We start from the raw sequence: 14,379 nt of genomic DNA, 5'->3' as shown, positions 1-14,379 counted from the left end.
GGGGGGGGGGGGGGGGGGGGGGGGGGGGGTAGAGTAAAACTCACCGCTTTCGGCATCTCTCTCTCTTTGGCCATTGAATGGTAATCTTCCCACCGCATGCACATTCGATGGGTGCGGAATTCTGGTGTCGGTTCACGGTGGGCTTGTTGCCATACCATGCGACTGAGGTGCATGGATGGCATGCATATTAGCTCTTGGCGTATCATCTCCAGACAATGAGTCCAATGGATCCAATGGATGGGATTAAGGAGTTCGGGCTTGCTGCGCACCGAATTCATTAGAACGAGAACTTGGTTGAGACTCGGGGGTTGTTGGATCGGTAATGAGGGAGGATAACAACTTACTAGTAGTGTGGAAAATTGTGATAGGAGTTTCTTCGCAAGACGTCGAGGCAGTGCAGAAGATGGTAGGAATGGAATTCTACGAAATACTCGCCAGGATTGTCGGGCCATTCCACTGCTGTATCTAGCGTTCCGTGCATCTTGATGAGATCTTTCTTTGATACCAACATGTATTTGGCGCTTGAGATCTCGTTCCATGCTTCGTCTACTGCAGGCGATGGTTCTTGTTCAAAGATGTTGCTCTTGTTTCCCCAGAGATCGCCACCGAGAGTGACTTTCTCAATGCGTGGCTTGAAGTCTTTGTACAATGGAGCTTTTTTTTCGCTCAGTCAGCCATTCTGTAGTAAGTCAGGGTGAGATGGTCGCATACAGAACGTATCTGCCGCTGCTGCGCGCTCAATCCGCGATGGGTGCGTATAGTATGCGCGAGTAGCGAAGAAAGTGGTCACCGCAGTCGACACTATTGCTATCCAGAACCAGTGTAGTCGTATTTGACGACGCGTGGAGCCCCCATGGTGCAGCTCGAGGTCAGCATCACCAACCTCCGTATCACCGTCTGACAAGAGAGACTCTTTGCAGTCGTGATCGGTGGGAGTAGCCATTGGAGAAGTATTGTCCAGAGCAGATGTGCAGTTGAGAACGGGGTGGCTTCGAAGGAGTGCTAGTGGAGTGGAAGTCTTCGAAAAGATGCTCACTCTGGATGCATGACTCGTTGGAGGCAACGCACCTGACGCCCTCTTCCAGCAAGATGTAGCTTCTAGCAGGGCTGCTATCTTTTGAAGACGGCATGATGCAACCGTGCGGGATGAAATGTTCAGGGCCTCGATGCATTTGTTGCCAAACACCAGGGCAGGCATCAAAGGGCTATCGATAGGGCTCGATGCTAATCCACTTGCCGATCGACGCAGCTACATTGATGGGTGATGGGAGGCGGGGAAAGGCGTTGGTTGTTGGTTGTTGTTTGTTGGTTGTATCGATCTCATATTCTCAGTTGGGAGTCGCTACTGGTGCGGTAGGTAGCACGTGGCCCAAGCAGTGGTTCACCAGTGTCGAATGGTGCCATCAAGCCAGCAAACCTACGGCGTGTAGTTGGAACTTACCCGATCAGGCTTAACTGCCGAGAGTACAAGACTTGCATGTATCGCTTGCACATACCGGGAATAATACCCTGAGTGGTCCGTGCATAGAGGCCCTCGAACTCTCTCCCAACCTCACTTGCTCTCTCCCCACATCACCCACTCCCTACCTCACCAACACGCTCCCACACCAACACGCTCTCGCCGTACGCACCAACTACGTCAATCGACCAGGTGAGGTCTGGATGCTGCCAGTACAGACTTGCATATACCAGGAAGAACACCTTGACACACTCTACTGCGGCCAACTCAAAAGTGCGCCGTCAAACGAAAATGGACGGTGGAATGAGATCGATGATCGCAGCTCTATGATCAATTGTTCCAACCAGTCTACGCTTCTGAAAGCGACACTTGGAGCTTGTGACATCGTGCCCCAAACTGGACAGTCTCGACGGACATATGGTAGAAGCCATCTTGATGTCAGGTCGTCGAATGGCCAGGTACTAGGCTACATGGAACAAGCAACATCCAAGTGTAGAGAGCTAGGAACCTAACAACAAAGCACTTCACGATGACTCTATGCGTCATGGCCGGCTTAGGGCTCTCAAGGGCCCCAGAGTAGTCTACAAGCAGGTCCAAGACTCACAGCTTGTGGGCAGCCCCATAGGCAGCGAATTAGATCGCTGGGATTTTAGATCGCTGGGATTGAGTAGACCTGCGAGCCGTGTTCGACGTATATCGCCATAGTACAATGGCCAAACACGTGAATATAGGCTTCATCTTGGACAAACCAAGCCCAGGTGCCTTGCTGTCAATACCAAATTGGGAAGGTGCATCTCGTTGGCGTCGACGACAGGCAGGTTTGCATCGTTGAAACTGACAGTTCTGCAGATCGCGAAACTGACATCCTATCATACCTGCCCGTGGACCGTCATTCAAAGCTCTACATCACAAGCTGCTCCGTATTCATAACAAGATACAAATACAACTGCTTCTCCCTCCTTCTGATGCTCCTCCTGCTAGACAGCCATTGCACCTCCATCAAGTTGCATCTCTCTCTCTCTCTCCATTGAAACTCAAGACCACGACAATTCCACCAAAGAAGAAAATGTACACCCGCTACATTCTCCTCCTCGCGACAGTCCTGGCAACTTGCAGTAAGAAGATCGATAAACTACCCAAAGATTCTACGCTCGTAAAATCGCTAAATAAAATTACAGATGCCGTCGCAATTCCAAAACCAGCACCAATCGCGGACCCTGCTGCTTCTCCTCAAGACTTCAAGCGAGCACTAGAAGAGAAGCGTCAATACGCGTCGTTCAATGACTACGCAGATGGATTTGACTACCCCAAAACGGCGAAGACCGTTCGCGAGGCTTCAACTTGAGAACATGTTCTCAAGGTTGCGCGAACATGAGAGAATTTATTCAATCACTACGGGGTAAGAACTTACTACGTTATTGCTACAACGGACGGGGATTGCGAAGGCTAAAGCAGGACTAGAAGCGTAAGGAAGGAGACCGGTGTTGGTGTTGAAGAAGAAGAAGAAGAAGAAGCGTCGTGGGAGCCGATTTCGTTGCATGCGATTTTTGTGTAGTGTGTTGTCGTGGCTTGCCAACCACAACCAACCCCTCAACGGGTACCTGGGAAAGAATTTGTGCGCGCAGAGAGAGAAAGAGTTTCTATACTCTTTCGCTTTTCTCCTTATCTCCTTATTGTATCGGTTGATGTGTTAGAGACCTCGAAAATAGAAAAAACAAAGTTGCCACGACGCCCCTTTTTTCTTCTCATTCCTCAATCCATCACATTTCGACCCTCGGTTAGTAGTATATCATAATTTCCCTCCAACAGAATCCGAGAAAGAAGCAGAAGAAATATCTCCGCCTGTTTATAGCTGACTCATCAGAGAAACCATCATCTGCTTATTGTCCAAGAGTAGGTATAGGTATCCTATATCAAAACGTGTTCCAGACGCAGCGAGGATAGTTAAAAGATTGTCTGTCCCCAAGCGCCGCTGCTACGACTTCTGTATCGTGTTGCCGTGGGGTTGAGGCGGAGTATTGTTATTGAAAGTTGGGAGTGCTGATTGTTTCGAGTATATAAGTTCTTAAGGGGCGGGGAGAAAAAAAGAAAAAGGGAAATGGAAAATTTTTGACGGTTAGTTTTTAGGTTGAGTTGATTTTGACGGGATATGAGGGCTGAATATATCGTAAAGATCTTGCGTCAATAGTTATTGACCGTAGATTGTGTGTGAGGGGGCGTCGATTCAGGCTTTCGTTGCTGCTCCAGCCCAGCAAGCAGAAAGTCATTATGGGTTCTCCAGCTGCACATCTCAATGATCATCCTTGACAATCTCGTCCACGGTAAAGTGGCTCACTTGTCCCGAGCTTCCATCACCCATTTTCGTAGTATCATAGCCGTGCAGTTCCAGATATTTCTTGAACTCGATATCTTCCTTTTCAATAGCGTCCTGATTGATTGTGGGGAGACACCAGACCAAGAACGCACTGAAAAAGCACAGTGCACTGGCGACGTAGAAAGGATACTGTCCTCCTCGAGTTGTGTGTGCTCCGCCTCCAGCCTTGATGATGTATGGGAAAATGTAATTGCCAACAAACGCTCCAATTTTTCCGATGGCCGCTGCAATTGCGTAGTATTGGCCTCGGATGCCAGTCGCGCATGTCTTGGATGCTACAAGGCCAATGTTGTCGCCAGGGCCCATCTCGCCGAGAGATAAAAAGATGCCATAGACTACCACGAAGCCGGCGATGTTTTGGGACTCCTTGAGATAGGTATAGCAGCCGGACATGACGAATCCGAGAGCACCTTGGGCAGCGACAAATATCATCAGCGCCAGACGAGGACCCATCCAGTCGGAGGTGAAAGCACCGAGGATAGCGCCCGGCAGGTAGAAGAAGTTCACGAGTACAGACCAGCCGAAGGTTTGCCAGAGGGCGGAGTCGGGTTGAATCACTTTGATCCATGTCGAGCTATAGATACCGAAAGGATATGTGAGGAAGTCATAGATGAACCAGATGGTCGAGACTAGGAATAATCGAGGCCCGTAGAATTTGAGAGCCAGCCAGTAAGGGGTCTTTGTATTCTTGAATCCTTCACGGATGTAGGATTGAGGTTCCTTGAGTCGGATCCGGAGGTACATGAGGCTTAGTGGCGGAATCACTCCCAAAGCCAGAGAGAGGCGCCAGACGAGGCCGAGATTATTAGGCGCAGCACGGGCGATAATCATGGGAACCAAAGTGCCGAAGATGAAGCCCAAGTCGATTTGAGTGTTGGTAAAGAGGCAGAACCAGCGGTTGCGTTGGCCTTCTTTCAGTTCGCAGGAAGACTCAGCGCAGCCTACAGATCCAGCTGGATACTCTCCTCTTCGAATTATGTTAGCAGAGATACAGAATCGTCCATCATTGTACTACGCTTCTCGCAGTGCTTGCTTACCCAATTCCAATGCCCAGCAGAAAGCGATATGCCGTAAGAGCTGCGAAGAGACCCATCACGCTGCCTCCTGCTCCATACGAACTTGCTCCCAGCGCAGCAAAAACGAATAGGATCACAGTCGAGACCAGTAGCGACCACTTGCGTGAATAGTGATCGCTCGTGTATCCAAACGCGAGCTGCCCAACCACAGTCCCCGCAAAGGCAATTGATGAAACGTTCTGCTGTGCCGAACTGGCAGTGTATTGGTCGCCATAGAGAGTGCTCAGACATGTGTTGACGGGTCCAATAACGGATTGGAGGTATCCATCGCTGAACAGACCGGCGCCGCAGGCGATCGTAGGCCATAAACGCTCCCATCTGGATTCGTCCAAGTTCTCGCTGGGTGGAGGCTGATGAAACTCGGAAATAACGGCGTCATCGAGCTTCTTCTGTGTGGTGTAGTGGGCCATAGTTGTGATGTTCGACATCAAGTATGGTGGAAAGGGTGAATTGTAGGACAGAAAAGCAGCACAGCCTTCACTTGTGATCTGCTTTCAGCTCAGAAGGCTTTGCGCTCACCGTTCACGACGTATGGATGATGGAGTACGAGAGGTCTATGGACGTGGCTAGGGTTTCCATGGCTTGAGGGTGGAATGCTTGAATCTGCCGACGAAGCGAGGATGCTGCGTGTTGAGCAACATCCCAATTCAGATTGATATGCATTTGTACAGCACGTGGCGTGGGTAACGACAGTAGTAGGTCGCTGCAGCTTGTGTTAGAGTTGGAGTTGTCCTGATCGAGCTCGATTGAAGGCTTGCTGCTAGGGTGAAGCCTTGAAGGTTGCCTGGGTAGTTAGGGCCAATGTTGCATGGACAACGTCAGGTCATGTTCCCTACCTCATCTACACTTTGTTGTACACCAACACGCTCTCAATGCACGAATGACTAGGGGACATGCTCAACCTGGCCGTTTGTCAATATTGAGTTTGCTAATGTCCAAATTCGTCCCTGTCTACCTACTTCACTCACTCATGAACAGTATCCTCGTCTTCTATGCTTGTAACCCGTTGTTTGCAATGTCTGTCTCGCTCTCTTTTTCTTCTTCTTCTTCTTCTTCTTCTTCTTCTTCTTCTTCTCTACGGGATGAGCACTCATTTCGACCCTGTCGTGACTGCGAGGCGATAATTGTTGATGTGGCACACAGCACTCAGGCACCCGCTACAAACGGAGTAATCGGCGAGGTAGACGGCGAGGTTGAAGCCTGAGGCCAGAGGCCTAGAGTCTATATAGCACAGCTGATAGACACTCAATTGACATGATCATGGATCTCAACTTTACACTTCAACAATGAGTACAGGGTCGAAATGGGTATTTCTCGGCAGTTTTGGGGTGCTGCTGTAGGTGAGTGAATGAATCTGTGTGGTTTGTAGAGAGCGTGTTGGTTGTAGCAAAGTATGTGAAAAGTGAGGTAGGGAGAAATTAACGATCTTTGAGGACGGGAGCTGTAGCAGGAAATACAGGAATGGCATATACGACGGTGGAGACAGGATTCGATACGCACACTCCGACACGCTCTCGCAAACTACATGTAGCTAGGTAAGGAAAGTAATTAACATACATATACTAACGCATACAACAGACCAACCTGCTCGGCTCAACCTGTACTACCGTACTACCCCTTGACTATCATAATAGCAATCTTCCAAGGTGTTCTCGCTTCCATAAAGGTAGGAACTTTTCCAACCCTTCTGCAGACTTTGTTGTTCCATCGTTCCAGAGAGACCATTCAAGGATCATGTACGCAGTCACATCGATCCCTATTATATTTCGCAAAGAGCCCACAGCCCTGTGGACCTTGGACAGCCTCGAAGTAGACTTGGGCAGCGAAGTTGCAGATTTTCTTTACGAAAAAATTTTTCTTGTGGCATTCAGCATGCATGCAATCTAGGAATGCGACGTTACAGTACAGGCAAGATGGTTTAGTACAATCGTCATAACATATGTCATGAGCGTCGCAGCAGCTGTGGAACCACAATTCCGGGACCAAATTCTTGGTTTTTACTGAACCACAGCCGTTCGAGAAACCGGGAGGGGAGCCTGGCTTGAGCACCCCGTGTTGGAAGGGTGGGCATCTGAAGCCCTCATTCTGCCTCTTTCCGAGGCTTCGAAGTTCATGATGTGACTTCTCCACCTTCAGCGCATCCTTGAACGTATCCAAGTCGAAAGCGGTCATGGTCCAATCCGCAGAGTGTGCCCCAGCAGTGAAAGACGTGCCCTTGCCGTCAGCATCGATCTTCCAGCTATAAGATACTCCGTCGTGCATGACACCGATACGACCGTCGCAGTCGACGGTGAAGATGGATGTCACTGCGGCGGGAGTTTTTCCATTGTCCTTCTGGCCAGTAGACCCGGTGGATGCTGGCAAAAGGACGAGTCCGCCATCCGCCGTTTTTGCAACATACTGCGGTTCGGAGCCAGCCGTGACAAGATCGTATACGCCTGCAGGTGCACTTGTTGATTGTTGGAAGAAGAATTCGGGGGCTTGGTAGAAGTGATCAAATGAAACATTGCCTTGAAGAGAGTTTATTTCTCTCTGTTCTTCAGTCAGAGCACCAGGAAGAGGCTGGAGCTGTTTCTCGGCAGTTGGGACGAGTGGCCAAAAGTCTGGTCCAGTGAGGCGAAATCTGCTCTTGGTGGAGTTTGGTTGGATCAGACACGGAACACCGGGCACGGTGATTTGGCTGAGACGCATAAGAGCGGCGTTCTTTGCAACGATGGGAGGACAGTCTTTGTCATATAGCGTCCATGGGCTAGAAGGTGACGCTTGGCCTATGCTCGAACTGCAATCGAATGAATCAGCTTCAGTTCTTCATGATTGACTAGGGACTATCCATATGGGTTGGCCACCTACACCGGCGATGCATAATGTAGGCACATGCCTACACCAATGGCATAGCTTTGACATTTGGTGTCCGACGCACAACGCTCTCCACAGGCCACTGCGTGGTAGAGTGCAGGATGGGTTGACGTAAAGTATGGAGGCGTTGTGGAGATTCCAACAGTGCCACAGAGCTCTGCTGCAACAAAAGTCAAAGACAGGAGCACCACCATGGGTGACAAGAGCTGGAGAAGTTTCATAGCTGTAGATGCGTTGACCGTACTAGGTCGTTGCAGTGAAGATGCAGTGAAGAAGGTTCCTGAAGCTCGTGGATTGTGATATGGTCTCAGTGTTATGAGCGCTGCGAGCAGGACTCATATATATATCTTGCGTTTGAGACTCACTACCACTCGTTCCTGCAACAAATGAGGCGAGGTTTGCAGGGCGCTAATCGCGTCCAGAAAGAGAAAAAAATCCTCTTTGCATAAGGTAGGTACGTTGAGTAACTTGCTGTATAGGTGATGTAGTATTGTATACAACATCAAACGATGCAAAGTCAGTTTCGATATCTACCTACTAGGCCAGGCGATAATGCTATAGGCGTGCCACTGCGTGGTCGCGAATGAACCACGTGCTAAGAAGGACATGAACGAAAGTAGAGTTGGTAGACGCACAAGCAAGGCCGTCTGCTCATTCTGTGGCTATACCCCACCCTTAGCCAACACTCGGTCTATGCCTCATCGTCGATACCCGATTAGGTATTTGGAACTCGATTGGATCGATTGCATCTGTCCCTGGAGAGTTCTGGGGTAAATGTCCTTGCTTTACTTTATTTACTCCGCTCCAACAAGCCTGCTGATAAGTACCTAGAGATGGTTGTTGTCCAATATTGCAGTCGCTTGCAGACACGTGGGATCTTCTTTGGCATATTAGCGTTCGTTGGACACAGATTGCTAGAATACCGTACTACATGTATACACGTAAAGGCGAATCTGTCGTTCAATATTAGGGCTATGTATACAACTATATGTCAGTTGCAGGGGGTGGGGGGCAGAGGGCTTCGCATAGCCCTAGAAGAGGGCTGCCTATAGATCAATCTTAGCCTCTAGGGCTGCCCGTATCCGTAGCCTTTGCAGCTATTCGAATACACTGTATAGCAAAAGCTTGGAAGTCAATATATCCCGTCTTGCCTGTCTGGCCTGTCTTGCCGGTCGGTCTGCACGTGAGCTTGGGTTCGTTGATGGAAGGTCTGAACTAACGGCTGTGCTTCCGTGCTCGGTCAGTAGACAGGGATAGTACCTCCTATTGGCGAATAGTGGCTGCGAAGAATTGAGGGCGGGAGAAACCTAGAAGCACCGCGCACGCGTTACTACACACGTACTGGGCTGAATCATGGTCGCTAAGATGATGTCGTGCTCTGATGGAATAGTCGATTCCAGTAGGGCCCTACCTACCTGTACCTGTACCTGTACCTTAAGAGGTATGATGATGGCACGACGGATCCCGGATGCGACATTTGGCTGTTGCGTCATGGATAGCTTTAGTAAGGGCGGAGGTGGCTCTAGAGGTACATGTAAGGTATGTAAAGTAGGCATCGGCAGGGCGAAACTCCGGCCTTGGACCGGACAAGAGTCGGGTGCGATAGATGAGAAACGACGGGATTACATGGTCCTCACATCAGTAGCCTCCAGGGCTACCTACCTCGTTGCATAGGTAAGGTACCTTCTTTATTCTCTTTTCTGCCTTGTGGACTCTCCATTTCCCCGTTCTGAATACCACATTCATGTTATTTCAAGCATGATCCAACGTGAAAAATGTGGAGTCTGCGGAGTGAATGGTGAATAGTCCTTGATTCATGAACAGCTTGTCATCGAACGTGGTCCCAAGACGTAAAGACATTACCTTTTAAACTTTGGTCGTTTCTGCTTCTCAATTAGAACCTATGGCTTCATGCAAATCTCACATGACCACCATAAGCTTCTGCTCAAATATCCTCCTACAACATCTTCGCCCCATCCTGCAGATGCCACTCCATGATCTTCTCGAAGATGCCCTTTCCCCCAGTCTCAATCACATCCCCGTGGCAAGGTATGATTCGATCGAACGACCATCCATTGATCTTCTTCATACTCTCGCTGAAGGCGGGTCTGGGGTTCGCCAGTCCATACCATATAACTCTCTTCTGTGCCAGAGCCGCACCTCTCGTGTGCTGCAGACTGTTGAACAGCTTGGTCAACAGGCCGGTCGTAGGGTCCAGATCCGTCTTGCTGAACTGTTCGGTTGCTGGCATGTTGAAGAGCAAGTCAGCTTCGATAAGGGTGCCAGACTTGCGGTGATTGAAGACGAGTTCCTTGTTGCCATGTGCATGGACATATTCATAGTCGAAGTCGGCGTCGAACTCGGGTGAAATCTCGGGTTTCTTGTTGGGGTAGAATAGCACTTCATTGTCTCTGGGGATCTGGAAATAGGACTGCTTCTCGCGGTATTTGGGCAGGGTCTCGGGCATGAGAACTTTGGCTTCTGGGTAGGCCTAACGGAGATACCTAGTCAGCATATGGGGAGCCTGCCCGATGGCCACAGCCCGTAGCTGAATCCAGCATCTCGCACCTTGTGATAACTCTCCAGAAAAATGTGATGTTCCTGATCGAGCGCGACAATGTAGCCCATCTTTCCTCCCAGGCTTGCGATCTCTTGCTTCACTGTATCTGTCAAGGCGACGGGAGAGAAGACGGCGAGATTGCCCGTGGCTAGTCGCACGATTGTGCCTCGTCCTCCAACCTTGATCCGCCCAAAGCGCAGGAAAGGCGTGCTGCAGGTGATGATATCCGGCGTGATCTTGCGGATCACCATCACCTTTTCCGGATCGCTGGGGATCAATTTGGCTGCACCGGACGCCATTGCGGTGCTGGTAGATGGGGGAGTACCCGGAGTAGCGAGGGTGGAGGGGCGGAGGGGGTGGAGAGGGCGGAGAGGGTGAAGAGGGCGGAAGGATGGGTGTGTTGTGTTTGCGCGAGAGAGGGAGAGATGGAGCCAGATGGTATACTTATGGACAGAGTGGGAGACTCGGGTATGTGTGGTCTCCAAGCTAAGGTGGCATTACAGACACGCCTACTGTAGGTTGGAAGTACGCGATAGCAGTTTTATGTAAGGTTGTGCACTCAGTCTCACGGCATGTCGGAGTCCGAATTATACCCGATAATCACTACAGACCACACCATACCTACGCTATGAGGTACCTTACCTCCAACGCTACGCTACCTTCCATGAGCACTCGGAAGAGAACAGAACCACTTGCACCACCAACAGGGAGATCATGGCAGGCTTGTCATCGAGACATGGCCTCACGAAGCTCCTCGCGCTCCCCCCGTCTCTGCGACGAAGCCTCTACTCTACCGCCGCGACACTGTCCAGCACCCCCGAGCTCTACGATGTCGTCTGCATTGGCGGCGGACCCGCGGGACTGTCTCTCATCTCGGCCTTGCGATCAAATGCATCGACCAAGAACCTGAAGATCGCCCTGATTGATGGCCAGGAGTTGAAGGCTTCGTCGTCAAATGACCCCAAGGCTTTCTCGAATCGATGCTCGTCCCTCACGCCATCGTCGGTGCGATTTCTCGATCAAAATGGAGCGTGGTCCTACATCAACGCGGCGAGGACACAGCCATACCACGGCATGGACGTCTGGGACGGCGTGAGTGGGAGCAAGATACACTTTGATCCGCTCGACACTGCGGGGGGCGGCATACTAGACACAATCGCCGCCGCTATACCAGGGAGTAGCTTGCAGCAGAGTAGGCGAAGGTACGAGCAGGAAGATGTCAATACCGTGGCTACCATGTGCGAGAACAGCAACTTGACTTCTGCACTGCTGAGACGTCTGCAAGATGCCGACGCTGTAGACGCGATGGACCAGACGCGCGTGGAGTCAATCACGTACGGACCAGAAGCGAAGGATGACGATTCGCTCGATCTGTCGCTATGGCCAATTGTGAACCTGCCAGGGGACAGGTCGTTGGCAGCGAGGCTGCTCATCGGAGCAGATGGTGCCAACAGCCCGGTGAGAGCATTTGCAAACATTCCAAGTCATGGCTGGGACTACGGCCAGCATGGTGTAGTTGCCACTCTCGACCTCGATCGGCCATTCAGCCAGGCCGATCTAAGGACTGCATATCAACGCTTCCTGCCCACAGGTCCCATCGCACTACTACCATTGCCGGGCAACAAAGCCAGTTTGGTCTGGTCAATCACAGCGCCACTCGCTGCGAAATTGAAGCAGCTTTCCTCCCACAACTTCACCACCATGGTCAACGCCGCCTTCCGCCTTATGATGGTAGACATTGAATATCTCATGCACAACCCTCGGTCGGACCTTGCAGACGAACTGTCCTGGCGTGAACCACACACCGACCCTCGAGCAACTGGCCTTCCTTCCACTCTGCCACGCGTTGTTGGTGTCCAAGAAGGCACCATCGCATCCTTCCCTCTCCGCATGCGACACGCAGATACATATACGGGCCATCGCGTCGCACTCATCGGTGATGCAGCTCACACGGTCCATCCGCTTGCAGGCCAAGGTCTGAACCTCGGTTTGGCAGATGCGGAGGCACTGGCAAATTGTATTGCACACGGCGTGAATCACGGCATGGATATCGGCAGCTGCTGGGCTTTGGACGAATACAACTCTCAGCGCTGGGCAGCGAATAACGCCATGTTGGGGGTGGTGGATAAGTTGCAGAAGCTGTACTCCGCCTCTTCCGGACCTGTCGTCTGGGGCAGAAGTCTCGGCTTAGATCTGGTCAACCGGCTGGGACCACTAAAGGGCGCGCTAATGGGTGCGGCTGGCCGATAGCTAAACCTGCCATACCTCCTACCCTAGCTTTTTACCTTTTTTACCTACCTTATACACTCGTGCCCCAGAACCAAGGTTTCTGCCAAGTACATAACTAGGAGGTACGTGTAAGCCGGATCTCGTCAGAACACCTTGGCTGTGACGCAGAGGTTCCAGCTTCGGCTGCTTAGCATTGATCAAATCAAAAAATTGGTTGGAGAGCTAGGAGGTACTAGTATTGGCAATACTAGAAGGCGTCTGATGATCCTTTCTCGGATTCCCTACAATCTGTGCAGTTTCAAGCAAAGACAGCGTGCAGCCGCGATAGCCAATATTCCCGAGCTCCGGGCAGCCCTAGCCTCTGATCCTTGTCCTCCTGACGGTCTCTCAGGCCACCGCATTGCCCCATACAAGCACAGTTACAAATGACACTCATCAACATCATCAATTCGCGGAAATCGATGCAGCGAAGCTTCTCGCGCGCGGTGCACTGTCCGACTTCATAATCGCAAGACGAATTGCAATCAGGTCCAGACACGTGGTTGCGTAGAGCCGTCTCAATGAGCATACATTCGTTACATATCCATTTCTCGTGTCATGTCTCAATGCGAATAGGCGACAATTCCTTTAGAGCAACGCAGCACCGAGGAGCGCAAGCAGGGCTGGCCCACCAGTCGCCATCTTGGTGGCCGCAGCACCGGAAGAAGTTGTACCAGAGGAAGTCCGACTGGACGAAGTGCCTGACATCCTACCCGACATCGTCTCTGAAGCGCTGGCGATCGCTCCCCCACTCTGGGAAGAGCCTGTTGGTGTTGGTGATGATTCTGCACTGAAAGATCCGCCTGCAGCAGTGTTGGCCTTCTGACCCATAGTAGGCAGCGAACCTGCGGCGAGCCAAGCTCCAGGGGTTGTTTCAGGGCATGCGGGTGCAGTGAGTGAAGGCGAGTATGCAGCAGACTGGACGCCTGATGGCGAAGCAGCAGCCCACTGGGACTTCAAATTGTTGAAGTCTGGCTGAATCGGCGTTGGTGTACCTCGAATCGTGAAGCCACCTGCAAATAGTCAGCACCCACGTGCCAAGCTCGAACAGCAGCAAGTATTGGGCAGCGTCACCGACGACACATTGGGCCCGTGTAGAGGGTCGACATACCTGCAACATTCGCACCAGTGACGGTAGCGTCAACAGCTGGTCCGTATGAAATCAGTCCGTAGTCGTTCGCTTCTTCAATCCACTCGTAGATGATGGCTCCAGACCATGTACCCGACATTTCTGGGCCGAAGATGGCTGCTTGGTCTCCTGTAATGCAACCCAATTAGTATGCCGGCAGTGGAGGCATCAGAATCGGAAAGACGTACCAAATGTTCGTGGCTTGATGACCTGGCAGCCCGTTTCGGAGAAAAAGATTGTTTGGACAGAAGGACATGGGTGCCCTGGCATCATGTGACATGAGTCATATGAGATAACAGGGGCCACTGATTCCTTAGCATATGTATGTAGAGTTGGGGATACCCACCCCCCCTCTTTTCTCTTCTTGAGAGGTCAGACCTCGGACCTCAATTAATCCACTTATTGATTGGTATTCCATCAATCTTCTCAATTGGGCACTAGTGTGGTGTGTGGTTCCAACAGTTATGAGCCCGGCTAGCTCTGCTTGATTAATCAAAGGAATCAATTGGTTACTGGATATCTCCCGGAATCACCTGAGATTGATCAAAATCCGCTGTATCAAGAAAACCCGAGGACCGCACACCATCACTTGAATGCCGGCCCAAACCCGTTCATCCAGACAAAGAGAAGAGAGCCCATCAGATCAGCTCACAATCG

The 14,379-nt window shown here is 51.1% G+C and overlaps 7 protein-coding genes across 7 annotated transcripts in view; 2 read left to right on the top strand and 5 right to left on the bottom strand.

Annotated features, from left to right (window-relative positions):
- Nucleotides 1-44: 44 nt before the first annotated feature.
- Nucleotides 45-595, bottom strand: SEPMUDRAFT_20227 (uncharacterized protein; the record flags this gene model as incomplete). The annotated part of the gene is made up of 2 exons (XM_016908323.1): nucleotides 45-261; nucleotides 345-595. Coding segments are annotated over 2 exons (468 nt in total), but the record flags the coding sequence as incomplete, so codon positions are not given.
- A 1,930-nt stretch (nucleotides 596-2,525) lies between these two features.
- Nucleotides 2,526-2,804, top strand: SEPMUDRAFT_116832 (uncharacterized protein; the record flags this gene model as incomplete). Its single annotated transcript, XM_016901289.1, has 2 exons — nucleotides 2,526-2,574; nucleotides 2,638-2,804. 2 exons carry the CDS (start codon nucleotides 2,526-2,528, stop codon nucleotides 2,802-2,804), a joined length of 216 nt encoding a protein of 71 aa, XP_016761941.1.
- A 781-nt stretch (nucleotides 2,805-3,585) lies between these two features.
- Nucleotides 3,586-5,683, bottom strand: SEPMUDRAFT_85026 (MFS general substrate transporter). Its single transcript, XM_016910375.1, has 2 exons — nucleotides 4,871-5,683; nucleotides 3,586-4,800 (listed from the first exon to the last, which is right to left on the bottom strand). The coding sequence occupies exons 1-2, from the start codon at nucleotides 5,335-5,337 to the stop codon at nucleotides 3,750-3,752; spliced, it is 1,518 nt and encodes a 505-aa protein (XP_016761940.1). The 5' UTR covers nucleotides 5,338-5,683; the 3' UTR covers nucleotides 3,586-3,749.
- A 703-nt stretch (nucleotides 5,684-6,386) lies between these two features.
- Nucleotides 6,387-7,768, bottom strand: SEPMUDRAFT_85023 (uncharacterized protein). Its single transcript, XM_016910374.1, has 2 exons — nucleotides 7,760-7,768; nucleotides 6,387-7,688 (listed from the first exon to the last, which is right to left on the bottom strand). Exon 2 carries the CDS (start codon nucleotides 7,598-7,600, stop codon nucleotides 6,635-6,637), a length of 966 nt encoding a protein of 321 aa, XP_016761939.1. The 5' UTR covers nucleotides 7,601-7,688; nucleotides 7,760-7,768; the 3' UTR covers nucleotides 6,387-6,634.
- A 1,753-nt stretch (nucleotides 7,769-9,521) lies between these two features.
- On the bottom strand, nucleotides 9,522-10,727 carry SEPMUDRAFT_148988 (uncharacterized protein). The gene is made up of 2 exons (XM_016905269.1): nucleotides 10,334-10,727; nucleotides 9,522-10,256 (listed from the first exon to the last, which is right to left on the bottom strand). Exons 1-2 carry the CDS (start codon nucleotides 10,622-10,624, stop codon nucleotides 9,723-9,725), a joined length of 825 nt encoding a protein of 274 aa, XP_016761938.1. The 5' UTR covers nucleotides 10,625-10,727; the 3' UTR covers nucleotides 9,522-9,722.
- Nucleotides 10,728-11,031: 304 nt separating this feature from the next.
- Nucleotides 11,032-13,960, top strand: SEPMUDRAFT_125497 (ubiquinone biosynthesis hydrox). The gene is made up of 2 exons (XM_016901991.1): nucleotides 11,032-13,612; nucleotides 13,711-13,960. The coding sequence occupies exon 1, from the start codon at nucleotides 11,040-11,042 to the stop codon at nucleotides 12,573-12,575; it is 1,536 nt and encodes a 511-aa protein (XP_016761937.1). The 5' UTR covers nucleotides 11,032-11,039; the 3' UTR covers nucleotides 12,576-13,612; nucleotides 13,711-13,960.
- SEPMUDRAFT_85017 (glycoside hydrolase family 72 protein) overlaps nucleotides 11,032-14,379 on the bottom strand; it is a gene marked incomplete at its 5' end in the record, with an annotated part of 8,408 nt that continues 5,060 nt past the window's right edge. The window contains 3 exons of the mRNA XM_016910373.1: nucleotides 11,032-13,606; nucleotides 13,705-13,851; nucleotides 13,911-13,985. Coding sequence (XP_016761936.1) covers nucleotides 13,182-13,606; nucleotides 13,705-13,851; nucleotides 13,911-13,985 — 647 coding nt within the window. The 3' untranslated portion in view covers nucleotides 11,032-13,181. The remainder of the gene's footprint in view (nucleotides 13,607-13,704; nucleotides 13,852-13,910; nucleotides 13,986-14,379) is intronic.

The sequence above is a fragment of the Sphaerulina musiva genome (assembly GCF_000320565.1).
Source record: "Sphaerulina musiva SO2202 unplaced genomic scaffold SEPMUscaffold_4, whole genome shotgun sequence".
Lineage (NCBI taxonomy): Eukaryota > Fungi > Ascomycota > Dothideomycetes > Mycosphaerellales > Mycosphaerellaceae > Sphaerulina > Sphaerulina musiva.
Note: the sequence above shows the minus strand (reverse complement) of the source record. Positions and strands in the feature narration are given on the sequence as shown.

Coding starts and splice junctions, on each gene's coding strand:
- SEPMUDRAFT_85026 (XM_016910375.1), bottom strand. CDS start 5,337: ATGTCGAACATCACAACTATGGCCCACTACACCACACAGAAGAAGCTC. Junction 4,801..4,870: donor CTGCTGGGCATTGGAATTGG/GTAAGCAAGCAC, acceptor CATAATTCGAAG/AGGAGAGTATCCAGCTGGAT.
- SEPMUDRAFT_125497 (XM_016901991.1), top strand. CDS start 11,040: ATGGCAGGCTTGTCATCGAGACATGGCCTCACGAAGCTCCTCGCGCTC.
- SEPMUDRAFT_148988 (XM_016905269.1), bottom strand. CDS start 10,624: ATGGCGTCCGGTGCAGCCAAATTGATCCCCAGCGATCCGGAAAAGGTG. Junction 10,257..10,333: donor TTCTGGAGAGTTATCACAAG/GTGCGAGATGCT, acceptor TATCTCCGTTAG/GCCTACCCAGAAGCCAAAGT.
- SEPMUDRAFT_85023 (XM_016910374.1), bottom strand. CDS start 7,600: ATGCGTCTCAGCCAAATCACCGTGCCCGGTGTTCCGTGTCTGATCCAA.